This window comes from Chlorocebus sabaeus, chromosome 8 (assembly GCF_047675955.1).
Source record: "Chlorocebus sabaeus isolate Y175 chromosome 8, mChlSab1.0.hap1, whole genome shotgun sequence".
In the NCBI taxonomy this organism is placed as follows: Eukaryota; Metazoa; Chordata; class Mammalia; order Primates; family Cercopithecidae; genus Chlorocebus; species Chlorocebus sabaeus.
The window spans coordinates 51,335,394-51,351,543 of NC_132911.1; the positions used below are offsets into that span (position 1 = coordinate 51,335,394).

General features: G+C 42.8%; 1 protein-coding gene across 6 annotated transcripts in view; it reads left to right on the top strand.

The window, feature by feature from the left end:
* The first annotated feature begins 2,834 nt into the window (after positions 1 to 2,834).
* The window catches only part of SPIDR (scaffold protein involved in DNA repair), a 502,324-nt gene continuing 489,008 nt past the window's right edge, over positions 2,835 to 16,150 (top strand). For 5 of the 6 annotated variants that reach the window (XM_008000554.3, XM_008000557.3, XM_008000556.3 and 2 more), the window contains exon 1: positions 2,835 to 2,992. In XM_008000554.3, coding sequence (XP_007998745.3) covers positions 2,960 to 2,992 — 33 coding nt within the window. In that variant the 5' untranslated portion in view covers positions 2,835 to 2,959. The remainder of the gene's footprint in view (positions 2,993 to 16,150) is intronic. The other variant, XM_008000559.3, reaches the window with a different exon arrangement.

The following is a 16,150-nucleotide window of genomic DNA, read 5'->3' on the forward strand; positions in this document are numbered from 1 at the left end:
TTTTTGCAATGCATAATTTAGGGTTTTTATGTAGTTGAATTGATCAATCTTTCCTATTACAACTAGGGCATTTTGAGTCATAGTTGGAAAACCTTTCTCCCACTCTAAGATTATAAAGGAATCTGGTCATGTTTTATTCTAATACTTTGACATTTTTTTCACGTTTCAATCTTGGATTCATTTGTAGCCTAGAGCACTATCATCTACCAGACTAAAAAAGAATATTGATGAGTAGATTCTAAACATTTCTCCCCATATTAGATCTTTCTTTTTTTTTTTTTTTTTTTTGAGACGGAGTCTTGCTCTGTCGCCCAGGCTGGAGTGCAGTGGCCGGATCTCAGCTCACTGCAAGCTCCGCCTCCTGGGTTTACGCCATTCTCCTGCCTCAGCCTCCCGAGTAGCTAGATCTTTCTTTAAATACAATCTTGCCCCATATATAAGACAGATGGAAGGAGAGCTGCCCTGAAGGTGCAGCAGAGATGCTCTTGTGAGTTGCAACCTCCCCAGACTCCATGGATCTCCATGGAATCCTTAGGATGGTTGTAAGCAGAGTGAAGACCACAGATATCTGCAGAACAACAACCAGGCCAAAAAGTTTGATGAGAAAAAAGTTAAAAGAAGGACTTTCTGGTTTGTCTTGATGTTTGCCATTCAGTGTTTGTTGAGGAGGAAATAAGACAAGACTGGAGAGGCCTCATAAGTCCCTTTCGGCAGGGGCTCATCTTTCTCATCAACAGTTCCCTTTTGCTGAGTTCATACGTTCAAGTGAAAAATTCCTCATGATTCTACTATGATCTGATTGGTGTAGCGGAGAATGCGTGGATCTTGGTATCACATATGAGTTCTAATCCTGAACACTTACTAGCTGTGCAGCCTCTGGCAAGTCATTTCTGTTTCACAATGAGTAGTTCATCCATAGTAAATAATTGAGTACTTTGTATATGGAAGACACTGTGCTAATTGATGGAGATACAAAAACGGAGAAGATAGAAATGGTATTACCTTACAGCATGGAGGTGGAGCCACATGGTATAACAAATAACTATTGTAATTATTTAGATTGTGATTGTCACAACATCTTCAACAGAGTAGGGGTCCTGTGGACATGAAGAATAGGGAGGTTCAGGCTTGCTAGTTTAGGGAAGCTGGCCACCAGGTTCAGGTTTGACAGGTGCATAGGAAATGGCATGGCAGAGGGAGGCCAGAGCCTTTTAGGCAAAAGGAAGAGCAAATGCTTATTAGACCCCAAGGCTGTAGGAGCTAGACACGTTTGACCACCAAAAGGAAGGACAATATAGACACCATCAACATCACCGTGGTGTCTGTGTGGAGAATGGATTGTATGTGTGTGGTGTGTGAGGGGCAACAGTGGATTAGGGGACATGGGTTAGGAGCTACCAGCAGTCTGGGCAACACACTAGCGGCCTGGGAAACAGTCGTGGCAGTGGAAAGTTGACAGATTGGTAAGGGACACAGACCTGTTCACAAAAATTCCTAGGTTTCTGGGTGAGCTATGGCCAGGTGGATGTCCACACCACTACTGAGATGGTGAATTCTGAACAGGAGGAAGTTTGGAGAAAAATCTCAACATTTCGGCAGGACAGCACCTCCTGGTGGAGATAACAAGCGGGAGCCTCACCACAGGCCTGGTTGTGGGAGTGAAATGGGGACTCCTGGCGCTGTTGGTCGGGTGCACTTACTGTACTAAGACAGTGAGGCCCGGCGGAGGCGGCAATGGCAGACCTGGTTTCTCGGTGCAGTCCCAGTGGGAGGCTCGGTGTCCAAAATCCTCAACTAGATTGGGCATGCCGTTTATCTTGTTACAACTGTTGACAGTAATGGCACTAGCAATAATGTGCTTCCCAGGCGAAGATGGTTTTTCTTCTGTGTTTTCAGCCACTGCAGAGTGGACATCTACTATGAACCAAGTATCTGCGGCTTTAGGTACCAGATTCAAACACGGGATGTTGGCAGAACAGGGACTAGGACGGAGAGAAAACCTGAAGATGGATCAACCAGAAAGCAATGCATTTTCACAGAGGCACAAAAAAGTGCCTCTGAAGCAGAAGATTCACCTCCACTTCTGCGTCCTTTTGAAGCAACTTTCTGAGCATCCTTTCCTCCTCTGCAGGCCGACGCTTTTTCACCTTGTTAAACTACCTGGTAGCTTTCTCCATGGGAGGCGCCTTCCTCACAGTCCTCGGACCCAGTCAGACTCGTGGCCTTCCCCGGCTTCTGCTGGGTCGACTGTGTTCGGCGCCGCACGGTCTCAGACCCACTTCTCTCACGCCCTGAGGAGCGGCGGGCCCCGCGGAGCCCCTGTGCGCCCCGGCGAAACGTGTCAGGAACGCAATCTCCCGCCCCCCTCAGATTCTGGCACCCCGTAGCCTTTCCGCAGGCTCCACGAGTTCTCCTGTTGATGTGATGACCAACATGCAGTTCGGGCTCTGGACACTTAGACTTTAGTCCTTACCCCCGGCCCCCAAACATGGGGAAACCACACCCTCTCTGCTCCAGTCACCAGCAGCCACTCCCATTCCTTAAGTATCCATTATTGCATGTGTAGCCTACTTTTCTGGTTTTCATTTTTATTTAAGGTCAGTTGTTGCCTGACAACACAAACGAAAGTAACTGAATTCGAAAGACAACACTTGGAGGCGGCCCCCACTCCAGGCGCCAGCACAGCAGCTCTCCCGAACTCCCCAGGAGCTCGCGGTCGAACGCCACAGCCCAGAGCGCACCCCGTAGACCCCACCAGCCCCGGGGGAGGAAGCTCTCCCCTCCGCGCTGCACTCCTTCCGGGCTCTGGGCCCAAGCAGGCAGTCCCGGAGAAGCCCTGCCCCCCGCCGAAGCCCCGCCCTGCGCCCGAGCGCCCGCCAATGGCAGCGCGCGGTGCGGCGCGCCGAGGTGGGACGGCGGCGCGCTGAGGGGGCGGTACGCTCAGGCTTCGCTTCTGGAGATGCCCCGCGGCTGGCGCGCTGGAGCTTCGAAGGTAGGCTCTGGGTTGGGAGTGGGTGCTGTGCCTTTTCCCGCGTTGCGGGCAAGCGGCGGGCCGGCGCGGGGCCGGCCCAGGGCTGCTGGGTTGAGAGAGGGTGGGCGTTGGGGGTGGAGGGCTAGGTGGTGGCGGGTCCCGTCTGCGCGCGTGGAGCGAGCCAGCGCAGCGGGGTGCCGCCCCCAGGTCCGGGTCTGGTCCTGGTGTGCGGGCCGGGCCCTCAGCCGCAGTACGGAAGGCGAGGGGTGGGGCCGCCGAGGGACGCAGCGGGCGGGAGCGTGTGTCCGCCTCCGGGATACTTGGCTTTACTTTTGTCTGTTTTTGATTCTGGTGTACTGCACCAAACAGCAGGTAATCCTGGCATGGCTTTGCCAGTCTCCCCGGATAATCCCCTGTCAACTGCCTTTCTTTCTGCAGCACTGGGAGGGGACTGTGCGTCTGACCGCCCAGTTCTTGAACACCGCGCTGCCTCGGGGTCCAGAACGAGCGCGGGTGCCTAGGAATCGTTGGGTGAATGGTGTTTAATTGCACCTGTATCCGCCAGTGCATCCTTTTTTGTTCTGCTAATTGTGCTTGTTCTGGCATGTGTCCTTTATCGTTTTAAAGTTCCTTCTAACTTCCTTGCTTTCAAATACGTTTGTCTCATAGTAAAACAGTTTTTAAAAAGCAAACACGGGACCTCCTTTCTTGACTCTTCCCTTTACTCGAAAACTTCTGAAAAAAATAGTCCACATATACGGGTTCAACTTTACCACTACCATGCTTTTTTGCTTCTCAAATACCATTTATTGTCAGCCCACACCATCAATTTTGTGACTGGCTTTAGGGAATAAAGAAATTCATTTCAGGCACCTCTGTTGATTATAAGATACAGCCTGATTTCAGAAGTATTAATGTATGAAAAGAAATCAAGGAAATACATCAATTTGCTAAATCCAGTGTAAGTTATTTATTGGTCGTTGAAGCATTTGACACATTGACCACCTGCTTTTATTTCTTTTGGAACATCCCTGATGTTGCTACCCTGATTGTCTTCCTGTCTTGCAACAGCTTATTTTCTTCTCTTTACTGTGTTCGTGCCATGTTCTAATTTTTGACCTTGTGCTGCTTCTCATTTTCCACATTTGCTTTGGGCAATATCATACATTGAAGTTAATTGTCATTGCTGTATAGATGACTTTCAGATCTATATTAGATCTTTCCCTAGAGCTCAAACTTGGTGTATCTCAAAATCATCATCTCACCCTTAGTCCTCCAGGCCCTAACAGTTTCTCTTGACTCAGAAATCTTAGTATTTTTGAATTGACGTTCATTTCTGGTCTCTTCATCTTGTCGTTTTTCAAGACTCTTATCAAATTTTTTTAGTAGTCGTACAGTTGTCTATTGTGTAATACATTGCTGAAAACTGAAGCAGTTCATAACAAATATTTATTATATCATAGAGTTTCTGAGAGTCAGGAATCTGAGAACGGCTCAACTATGTGGTTGTAGTTCAGGATCTCCCACAAGGCTGCAGTCAAATAAAGGGTCATTGGAGCTGGAGAATACAGTTCCAAGCTCACTCACATGGTTGTTTCTTGATAGCTCCATAGGGCAGCTTAAAACAGGGTCCTGGCTTTCCCAAGAGCAAGAGAGAGAGCATCAAGATATTCGCCCCTCTGTCTTTTATAGCCTAATCTCAGAAGTGACATCTCATCTGCTGTCTATTCATTGCATGGACCAACCCGGTACAATGTATGAGGAGACTATAGAGGATCCCCAGGAGCTGGGGATCACAGGGCCCACCTTGGAGGCTGGCTTCCACAGTATTTCCCAGGAATTTATTTTTTGTTTTTGTCTCCCTTGGTCAGTCTCAAAGGACTTTAATGGTTGGAGTGTTGCTGTGTGGTGCCAGCTAGCATGCTCCCATTCCATCTTCAGAGGTGACTTTCCCTTAGGCACTACTTTGATTATATTGTTAGTCTTCTACCTAAATCTCGTTTTACTTATTGGCTACATCATAGTTTATTGCAGACTTACCCTGTGTTTAGTGCTTTATATGTATTAACTAATTTATTTTAACGGTCCTGTGAGGTAGATACCATTAGTCTTGTTTTATGGATGAGGTAACTGTGGCTCAGCAGAGAGGCTAATTTGCCTAAGGTCACAGAGCAGTTAAGGGAAGAAGCTAGGATTTATATTAAGCTAGTCTGCCCCAGACCTTGCTTTTGTTCAGGCTCTCAGCCTGCTTTTCACAGCCTCCATAATGTATCTGTGTCTTATTTCTTAACTTTACAGCTTTGTTCATTATTTATCTTATAGGTAAAATAGACTATTGCTGTCACTGTACTTTCTTGCCCCTTAGTGGTAATTGTATATGTTCTTGGTTTGGAATAATGCCAGTTCTCCCATTTCTGCTGATTGATAATTTTTTTTTTTTTTTTTTTTTTTTTTTTTTTTTTTTTTTTTTGAGACAGAGTCTTGCTTTGTCACCCAGGGTGGAGTGCAGTGGCCGGATCTCAGCTCACTGCAAGCTCTGCCTCCCGGGTTTACGCCATTCTCCTGCCTCAGCCTCCCGAGTAGCTGGGACTACAGGCGCCCGCCACCTCGCCCGGCTAGTTTTTTTTGTATTTTTTTTTTTTTTGGTAGAGACGGGGTTTCACCAAGTTAGCCAGGATGGTCTCGATCTCCTGACCTCGTGATCCGCCCGTCTCGGCCTCCCAAAGTGCTGGGATTACAGGCTTGAGCCACCGAGCCTGGCCCTTTTTTTTTTTTTTGGGGGGGGAGACTCAGTCTTGCTGTGTTGCCCAGGCTGGAATGCAGTGGTGCAATCTTGGCTCACTGCAAGCTCCACCTCCCAGGTTCATGCCATTCTTCTGCCTTAGCCACCCTCTCGGGTAGCTGGGACTACAGGCACCCGCCACCACACCCAGCTAATTTTTTAAAATTTTTGTTAGAGACGTGGTTTCACCGTGTTAGCCTGGATGGTCTCAATCTCCTGACATCGTGATCTACCCGCCTCAGCCTCCCAAAGTGCTGGGATTACAGGTGTGAGCCACCGCTTCCGGCCATGGAATCTTTATCATCCATTGAGGCCCACTCCAAATCCCACCTTCCCCCAAATTATCCCAGCTGTAAATGAACTTTCTGCTGTATTTTCTTGGTTTGGAATAATGCCAATTCTCCCATTTCTGCTGATTGGAATCTTAATCATCCACTGAGGCCCACCCCAAATTTCGCCTCCCAAATTTTCCCAGCTGTAAATGAACTTTCTTCTGTATTTTCTTGGTTTGGAATAATGCCAATTCTCCCATTTCTGCTGATTGGAATCTTAATCATCCACTGAGGCCCACCCCAAATTTCGCCTCCCAAATTTTCCCAGCTGTAAATGAACTTTCTTCTGTATTTTCTTGGTTTGGAATAATGCCAATTCTCCCATTTCTGCTGATTGGAATCTTAATCATCCACTGAAGCCCACCCCAAATTTCGCCTCCCAAATTATCCCAGCTGTAAATGAACTTTCTTCTGTAGTCTGTGGAATTTTATGTAGGTAACTCTTACTACTCCGTGTCTTACATTAGGTTTATTTGTGTCTACACCTTTATTCGCTTACAGTCTAGACATTTAAGATTAGGGACTATTTCTTCAGCCTATATTCCCCAGAGTACCTGTCATATCCCTTGTACATACTAGATACCTAATAAACATGTGATTAATTTATGAAAGGGGAACTTAGTTTAGAAGATTTGCAAGTATTCTAGGTGTGAAGAAACATGAGGAAATACCCTAGTCTGAAGACTTGGATATCAGCCTCAGCGATACAGTTGAATGATTTTGCAATTTTGGACAAGCCACACAGATGTATCAGGACTCTTAAGATGAAAGGTGATGTGGTCATGGACTAAAGTAGTGGAATTAGGAATAGAATGGAAAGGACTGAGTTGATAGACTACAAATGGAAGGTGAGATTTAGGCAACTGCAATTGAAAGAGGAAGAGGAAGGAACCCATGATGATTCAGAAAGTTGAACCTGTGAGAAGTGGGAAAGTCATTTGCCACTTAACTGATATTAGGATATATAGATATGTGGTATTTAAGACTCAAGGAGATTAAGGCAGTCAGTTGCTCAAAGACTGGGGTATCTTAGTTCTTTCCTCACTTCCCTCCATGGGTTTCTCCTGCTTTAGTCCCTCACTATCCCTTAACATGCTGTGATTCTTCCCTTTATGCCTTGTGTTCTCCCTTACCTTATGAAGTAGCCAAGGACGACCACATATACTCCTGTTCTTGGGCAGCAGCTTGCCTTTTGAGATTTTCTTTTTTTCTTTCTTTTTGAGACAGAGTCTTGCTCAGCCACCCAGGCTGGAGTGCAGTGGCCCAATCTCGGCTCACTGCACCCACCGTCTCCTGGGTTCAAGTCATTCTCCTGTCTCAGCCTCCTGAGTAGCTGGAATTATAGGCACCTGCCATCATGCCCGGCTAACTTTTTTTGTACTTTAGAAGAGACGGAGTTTCACCATGTTGATCAGGCTGGTCTTGAACTCTTGACTTCAGGTGATCCACCCGCCTTGGCCTCCCACAGTGCTAGGATTACAGGTGTGAGCCACTGCGCCCGGCGCCTTTTGAGATTTTCTGTTCCTCCCCAGCTGTAATACTCACAGCTCCTTTCACCTCGTTAGGCTGAGTTATAGCTTCTAGCTCCTTGCCCTGCCTTCTGCTCACTCTTCCTCTGAAAGAAAAACTGTAACTCAGCAAGAGCATGAAAGAGAGAAATAAAGGAAGAGTACATCTTGCTGATGACACCTTCTTTCTCTAACCGTTTGGGTCCCTCTCATCACTGAAACTTCTTTTCTTTCTGTTTTGAAACAGGGTCTCACTCTGTCACCCTAAGCTAGAGTGCAGTGGTGCGATGTGGCTCTTTGCACCCTCGACCTCTCAGGCTTAAGCGATCCTCCCACCTCAGCCTCCCCAGTAGCTGAAACTACAGGGGTGCACCACAACACCCAGCTTGTTTTTAAATTTTTTGTGGAGATGGAGTCTTGCCATATATCCAGATTAGTCTTGAACTCCTGGCCTCAAGCAATCCTCCCTGCCTTAGCCTTCCAAAGTGCTGGGATTATAGGCATGAGCCATGGCACTCAGCCAATTTATTTTATTTCTGGTGCTTCTTGCACTAGGGCAAGCAGATGGTAGGTATTGATTAAATACAATGTACACATGAGTTTGAAGAGTACTCAAGGCTGCAGGTTGAAAAGTGTTTTCTTTGTCAAGAAAGGGCAACATTTTGCCTCTTTGAAGTAGGAAGGAAGAAGCCAATGGGGAGAGTCAGGACCTTTTAGTATCTTAGAAGGATTGGATTCCATTTACAGAGCAGAGTTAGTTTCAGAGAATAGTAACATTTCCCCTGGAGACTGTAGGGAAGAAGGAGAGCTCAGTAGATGGGAAGTTAGCTGATTTTTACGATGGCTAATTTTTTTTTTCCTGGGGAAGATGTGACAACATGAGCTATGAGGCTGATGTGGAGATGTCAAGAGAAGTGTGGGTATGGAACTCACATGTATGTGTGAGATTCTGTGTAGGGGTGTGTGTGTGTATGTGTGTGTTTGTGAATGAATGAATGGAGGACTAGGGAATAAGTGTTCAACAGTGGCCAAGGACATGTAATAAGAATAACTGGAGGGAGCTGCTATAATTTTTGGACTTTTTTCCAGTGGCGCCGTGGGTTGGTGATTGGTAACCCCATGGGTTGGTAAAAGGGTAGGGGTCTTAGTGCTTGAAAGGCAGCACTGAAGAAGTAGGCTATAGAGTGCAGAATGGCATGGGAGACGTCATGATTGGGAGGGAGTGACTCTGATAATGTGAGTAGGACTGAAAAGTCCCAGTGAATTTTCAGATACTTGGAGCCCAGTCAGAAACTCACTTGTGGTGCCTATGTGTGGGAAGTGATTGTATAGTTGTTGATAGACACTTTTATTAACGTGAGATAATGGAGAACAAGTGGCTAGAATCTTTAGTTTTGGACATAGACATACATGGGAGAAAATCTTGACACATTGCTTCCTAGCTCTCTGAATAGGGCAATATACCTAACATTGAGTTGTCTTTTCTTTATAAAATGGGGTTAATACCTATGTTGCTGGGTTGATGTGAGGATTAAGTAATGAGAATGCATGGGATGATATACTGAGCATATAAGCACTCAATAAATGTTGGTGATAATGAAAGCAATTAATAATGAAACACCATGATAATTAAATCATATGAGGACAAAGATAGTGTACATTCTCTACTACTTTGTCTCTAGATTTCCCTGGAATTGCTGTCTTTCAGCTTGTTGAACAAGAAAAAAAGGCTCATTTTCAAGTTTTTCAGTGATGGCAGGAAATTCTCATAGTTATCTTGGTAGGAGTACCTCATGGTTCCGGTTTAGGGCCTTGATAATCTCATTGAATGATTTACTGCTGGCTCTACATCTCAGAATTAGACTACTTAGTATAGACATCTCAGTTGTCTTGTTTTTTTGTTTTTTTGTTTTTTTTTTGGGAGACGGTCTTCGTCTGTCACCCAGGCTGTGGGGCGCAGGGGCACAGGGGCGTGATCATGACTCACTGCAGTCTTGAGCTCCTGGGCTGAAGGGATCCTCCCATTTTGGCCTCCCGAGTAGCTGGGACCACAGGCCATGCCACTGTGCCTGGCTAATATTTAAGTTTCTTTTGTAGAGATAGGGTCTTGCTGTGTTACTGAGACTGGTTTTCAATTCCTGGCCTCAAGCCATTCTTTCTCCTTGGCCTCCCAAAGTGCTAGGATTACAGCATGAACCACTGTACCTGGCCTAGAGGTTGTCTTATTCCTCAAACCAAAGGGAAGGAGAGCTTTGTATTGAAAACTTTCTGTATGTTAAGCAGTTTGCATAGAGTACCTTACTTAAGGGAAAATGTGTTTTCTTTTTAGTCAAAATAATACATGTTTATAGGTAAGGTAAAATACTACAAAAAAGTTTATTGTAAAACCCAGCAATCCCTTGCACATCTCATTCCATTTATTTTAATTGAGATGATTGTAAATTCACAGACAATTGTGAGTAACATAGAGAATAATTGTTTTATAAACTAATTCTAGAGGCTGGACCTTGCTAGATCAAAGTGTTGACAGATTTCATGTCTGGTGAGGGCCTGCTTTCTGGTTAATAGACAGCCATATTCTCACCATGTCTTTATATGGTGGAAGAGGTAAAGGAGCTCTCCAAGATCTGTTTTATAAGGGCATCAATCCCATAACTTCTAATCACCTACCAAAGGCCCCACCTCCTAATACCATCACCTCAGGGGTTAGGATTTCAACAAATATGTTTTGAGGAGGCATAAACATCAGGCCATAGCAATTCTGTGCAGTTCTATCACATGTAGATTCTGTAGGTTTGTGTATCCACCACCACAGTCAAGTTACTGTCCATCAGCACAAGGATCTCTTTTATAATCACAGTCACTCACTTCCAGTAACTCCCTCCCCTAATTACTAGAAAAAAATTTGTCATTTCAAGCATGTTACTTAAATGGAATCACGTAGTATGTAACCTTTTGAGGTTGTTGTTGTTTTTTTTCTTTTTCTGAGATGGAGTTTTACTCTTGTTGCCCAGGAGTGCAATGGCATGATCTCGGCTCACTGTAACCTCTGCTCCCTGGGGTCAAGTGATTCTCCTGCCTCAGTCTCCCGAGTAGCTGGGATTACAGGCATGCATTGCCACACCTGGCTAATTTTGTATTTTTAGTAGAGATGGGGTTTCACCATGTTGGTCAGGCTGGTCTCGAACTCCTGACCTCAGGTGATCCGCCCGCCTCGGCATCCCAAAGTGCTGGGATTACAGACATGAGCCACAGTGCCTAGTCTGAGGTTTTTTTTTAAATACAACATCAAACTCTCATGATTTATCCAAGTTGTTTTGAATATCAGTAGTTTCTTTTTGTTTTTTTTTTGTTTTTGTTTGTTTTTTTGAGTTGGAGTCTCGCTGTCTTGCCCAGGCTGGAGTGCAATAGCGCGATCTCAGCTCACTGCAACTTTCTGCCTCCCCAGTTCAAATGATTCTGCTAACTCAGCCTCCCGAGTAGCTGATACTACAGGCACCCGCTGCCATGCCTGGCTAATTTTTTGTATTTTAGTAGAGACAGGGTTTCACCTTGTTGCCCAGGCTGGTCTTGAACTCCTGAGCTCAGGCAATGCAATCCACCCGCCTCAGCCTCCCAAAGTGCTAGGATTACAGGCATGAGCCACCGCGCCCAGCCAGTAGTTTCTTTGTTTTAATTGCTGAGTAGTGTTCCATATAGTGGACATAGCAGAGTTTGGATTAACATTTATTATTGAAGGACCTCTAGGCTGTTTTCAGATTTTGGTTATTGCAAATAAAACTGCTATAAACATTTGTGTACAAGTTTTTGTGTGAACATAAGTTTTCATTTCTCTGAGATAAATGCCTAAGTGTGTAATTACCAGAACCTATGGTAATTTGATGTTTAACTCTGTAAGAAAGTGACAAACTTTTTGAAAGTGGTTGTATCTGTATAATTTTACAGTCTCATTGGCAATGTTGTTACTCAGTTTTATAGATAATAAAATCTACCTTTGTAAAGTGGAAAATCCAGTGGTTTCTAGTATATTTACAGAGTTGTACAAACGTTCCTAATCGTAGAATATTTTCATGACCCCAAAAAGAAACCCCCTAGCTATTACTAGTCACTCCCCATTCTCTCTTCCCTCATCCATTGGCAACCACTAAGCTACTTTCGGTGTGTATGGATTTGCCTATTGTGGTCATTTCACATAAAGTGTGGTCATTTCGTGACTGGCTTCTTTCATTAAGCATAATGTTTTCCAGGTTTATATATGTTGTTGCATGTATCAGTACTTCATTCCTATTTATTTTGAATAAATTTTTCATTGCATGGACATACTGCATTTTAAAAATCGATTTGTTAGTCGATAGACATTTGGATTATTTCCTCTTTTGGGCTGTTAAGAATAATGTTGCTTTGAACATATATTTTTTAAAAAATTTAGATGAGGTCTCACTATATTGCCCAGGCTGGTCTCAAACTCCTGGGCTCAAGAGATCTTCCCATCTCAGCTTCCCAAGGTGTTGGGATTACAGCCGTGAGCCACCATGCCTGGCCTGCGTTGAACGTTTGCGTATGTGTTTTTATGTAGACCTAAGTTTTTTTTCTCTAGCAGTGGAATTTTTGGGTCACATAATAACTGTATGTTTACATTTTGGATAACTTAAAATTTTCCAAAGTGGTTGCACCTTTTACAGTCTCACCAGCAAGGAATGAATATTCTGATTTTGCCACATTCTTGCTAACACTTGCCATTGCCTGTCGTTTGATTTTAGTCATCCTAATGGTTATGAAGTGTCACCTCACTGTGGTTTGGTTTGCAGTTCTCTAATGAGGTTGAACATCTTTTCATGTACTTATTGGGCATTTCTGTATCTTCTTGAAGAAATGTTTATTCAATGTATTTGGCTGCATTTTCATTGGGTTATTTGCCATTTTATTGTTTAATCATGAGTTCTTTAAAATTCTGTATACTGTTCCCCTATAAGATGTATGATTTGCAGATATTTTCTCCCATTCTTTGGGTTTCCTTTTCATTCTTTTATTGAAGTACAAATGTTTTTAATAATTTTGATGAGGTCCAATTTTTTCTTTTGTTGCTTGTGCTTTTTGGTGTCGTGTCTAATAAATCATTGCCTAAACCAAGGTCACAAAGATTTATTCCTATGTTTTCTTCCAAGGGTTATAGTTGTAGCTCTTACATTTAGGTCTGTGATTCATTCAGAGTTAATTTTTCTACACACTGTGAGATAGGGATACAACTTCATTCTTGTGGATGCGGATACCCAGTTGTCTCAACACTCTTTGTTGAAAAAAATTGTTCTTTGTCCTTGAATTGTCTTGACACTTTTTTGTTTTAATTGAAAATCAGTTGACCATAAAAGTAAAGATTTGTTTCTGGCCTATAAATTATATTCCACTGATCTCCATGTCTCCCTTTATTTTAGTACCATCTTGTTTTAATTACTGTAACTTGGCAGTGTCGAAATTAGACGTGTGAGTTTCTGACTTGTTTTCTGTTTTGAGATTGTTTAAACTGTTTTGGGTTTGTTGCATTCCCACATGAATAATAGCAGCTTGTCAATTTCTGCAGAAAGCCATCTGGGATTTTGATTGGGTTGAATATATAGACAAATTGGAGAATATTATCATCTTAATATTATTTCCTGTGAGCATGGGTGGTCTTTTTCATTTATTTAGATCTTCTTTAATTTCTAGCTATGTTTTACAGTTTTCAGTGAAAAAGTCCTGTACTTCTTTGGTTAAATTTATTCCTAGGAGTTTTATTCTTTTTGATGCTATTTTGAATGCAGTTCTACTGGCACATACTACTGCTCCTGGCTAATATTTTTTGGTAATTTTTTGGTAGAGATGGAGTCTCACTGTGTTGCCCAAGCTGGTCTCAAATTCCTGGGCTCAAGAGGTGCTCCTGTTTTGGCCTCGAAAAGCTCTGGGATTATAGGCATGAGCCAATCACACCCAGCTCAATTGGTTTTTTAAAATATTGAGATTGTATCCTGCAACTTTGCTGAACTCATTTATTGGTTCTAATAGTTGTTTGGGTTTTCTGGGGTGTGGATTCCTTAGGATTTCCTATGTACAAGATCATGCAGCTAGGCATGGTGGCTCACACCAGTAATTCCAGCACTTTGGGAGGCTGAGGCAGGTGGATCACTTGAGCGTAGGAGTTCGAGACCAACCTGGGCAACATGGTGAAACTTAGTCTCTACAAAAACCACAAAAATTAGCAGGATGTGGTGGCTCATGCCTGTGGTCCCAGCTACTTGGGAGGCTGAGGCAAGAGGATTGCTTGAGCCGAGGAGGTAGAAGCTTCAGTGAGCCATGATCGTGCTACTGCACTCCAGCCTGGGCAACAGAGTGAGACACTCTCTCCCCCCGCCCCCCTCAAAATGGAATCTTGCTCTGTCACCCAGGCTGGAGTGCAGTGGCACCATCTGAGCTCACTGCAACCTCTGCCTCCTGGGTTCAAGTGATTCTTCTGCCTCAGCCTCCTGAGTAGTTGGGTTAGAGGCATGTGCCACCATGCTTGGTTAATTTTTGTATTTTTAGTAGAGACGGGCCTTCACCATGTTGGCCGGGCTGGTGTCAAACTCCTGACCTTATGATTCACCCACCTCAGCCTCCCAAAGTTCTGGGATTACAGGTGTGAGCCACTGCACCCGGGCAACCATGTCTCTTAAAAAAAAAAAAAAAGAAAACAAACAAAACACCATGCAGTCTGTCAGTAGACATAATTTTACTACTTTCAATTTAGACATCTTTTATTTCTTCTCCTTGCCATGGCTAGAACCTCCAGTCAAATATTGAATGTAAATGGGAAGAGTTGACATCCTTTCTTGTTCTTTCTTTTAGGGATAAAGCATCCAATATTTGACTATTCTGTATAATGTTAGCTGTGTGGGTTCTTTGTATGTACATTTTTATCAGGTTGAGGAAATAACCTTCTATTGCTAGTTTGTTGAGAGTTTTTACCGTGGAATAGTTGTTGGCCTTTGTCAGTTGCTTTTCCTACATCTAATTGAGACAATCCTGTGGTTTTTATCCTTTATTTTGTTAATATAACATATGACATTGATTGAATTTTGAATATTACATCAACTTTGTATTCCTGGGAAAAATGTCTATTGGTTATAGTGTATAACTCTTTGTATATGTTGCTAGATTCAGTTTGCTAGTATTTTATTCAGGATTTTTGCATCTATATTCATAAACAGTTTTGCTCTGTGCTTCCTTGTTTTGTTTTGGTTTTATCAGGGTAATACTGGTTTCATAGTGTGAATTAGGAAGTATTCCCTCTTCTGTATTTTGGAAGAGTTTCTGAAGGATAGATACTGTTTCTTAAAATGTTATAAATCACCATTATAGCCCTCTGAGCTTCAGCTTTTCTTTGTAGGAAGTTTTAAAGTTACTGACTCAGTCTCTTTATTTGTTATAGCGCTCTGATCAGTTTTTTATTTCTGAGTCAGTTTTGCTAGTTTATCTTTCTAGGAATTTGTTCATTTTATTTTAGTTATTTAATTTGTTGGTATATAGTTCATATTATTTCCCTATAATGCTCTCTATAATCTTTTGGGTTTCTCCAAAATTGGTAGTGCTTCCTCACTTTCTTTTATTCCTGAGTTTTGTAGTTTGAATCTTCTCTTCCCCGCCCCTAAACCTCCTTGGTCAGCCTAGCTTGTCAATTTTGTTGATCTTTTCGAGGAGCTAACTTTTAGTTTTTGTTGTTGTTGTTGTTATATTCTTTGTTGTTTTTCTATTCTCTATGTCATTTATTTCTGCCAGATGGAAGTTTAAGTTCTTGATTAAAGATCTTGACTAAAGATTTTTCTTCTTTTTAAATATAGTCATTTACAGCTACAGATTTCTCAGTAAGTACTGCTTTAGCTGCATCTATAGGTTTTGGTGTATTTTGTTGTCATTCCTTTTAAAGTTATCTTCTAATTTTCTCATGATATCTTTTTTTGATCTCTTGGCTGTTTAGGAGTGTGTTTAATGTTCTCATACTTCTGAATTTTCATTTTATTTTTATTGTAAGGTTTAAATTTCGTTCTATTATTGTCTAAGAACGGTATTACTATAGTATTACTGTGATTTCACTCCTTTTAAATTTATCGAAGCTTGAGTTATGGCCTAACATATGGTCTGTCGTGGAGAATGTTTCATGTTTACATTAGAAGAATGTGTATTCTGCTGTTCCTTGGGGTAGGGGGTTGTCTTCATGGTTTCTGTCAAGAATGCAGTTGTTACGATTATTGAGGATCCTTTGTATATCATGAGTCATTTTCTTTAACTACTTTCGTAGTTTTTTCTGTTTTTCACCAGTTGATATGGTATGTTTAGGGTGGATCTCTTTAGATCTTATGCAGTTTGGAGTTTTTAAGCTTCTTGGTTGCATAACGTTTCATCAAATTGAGGAAGCATTTTGGGCTTTGTTTCCTCAAATATCTTTCTACCTCTCTCTCCCCTTCCTTCCGAGACACTTATTGTGCATATATTTATGTGTCTGATGGTGTCCCAAAGGTCTCTGAGGCTCTGTTCGTTTTTCTTTATG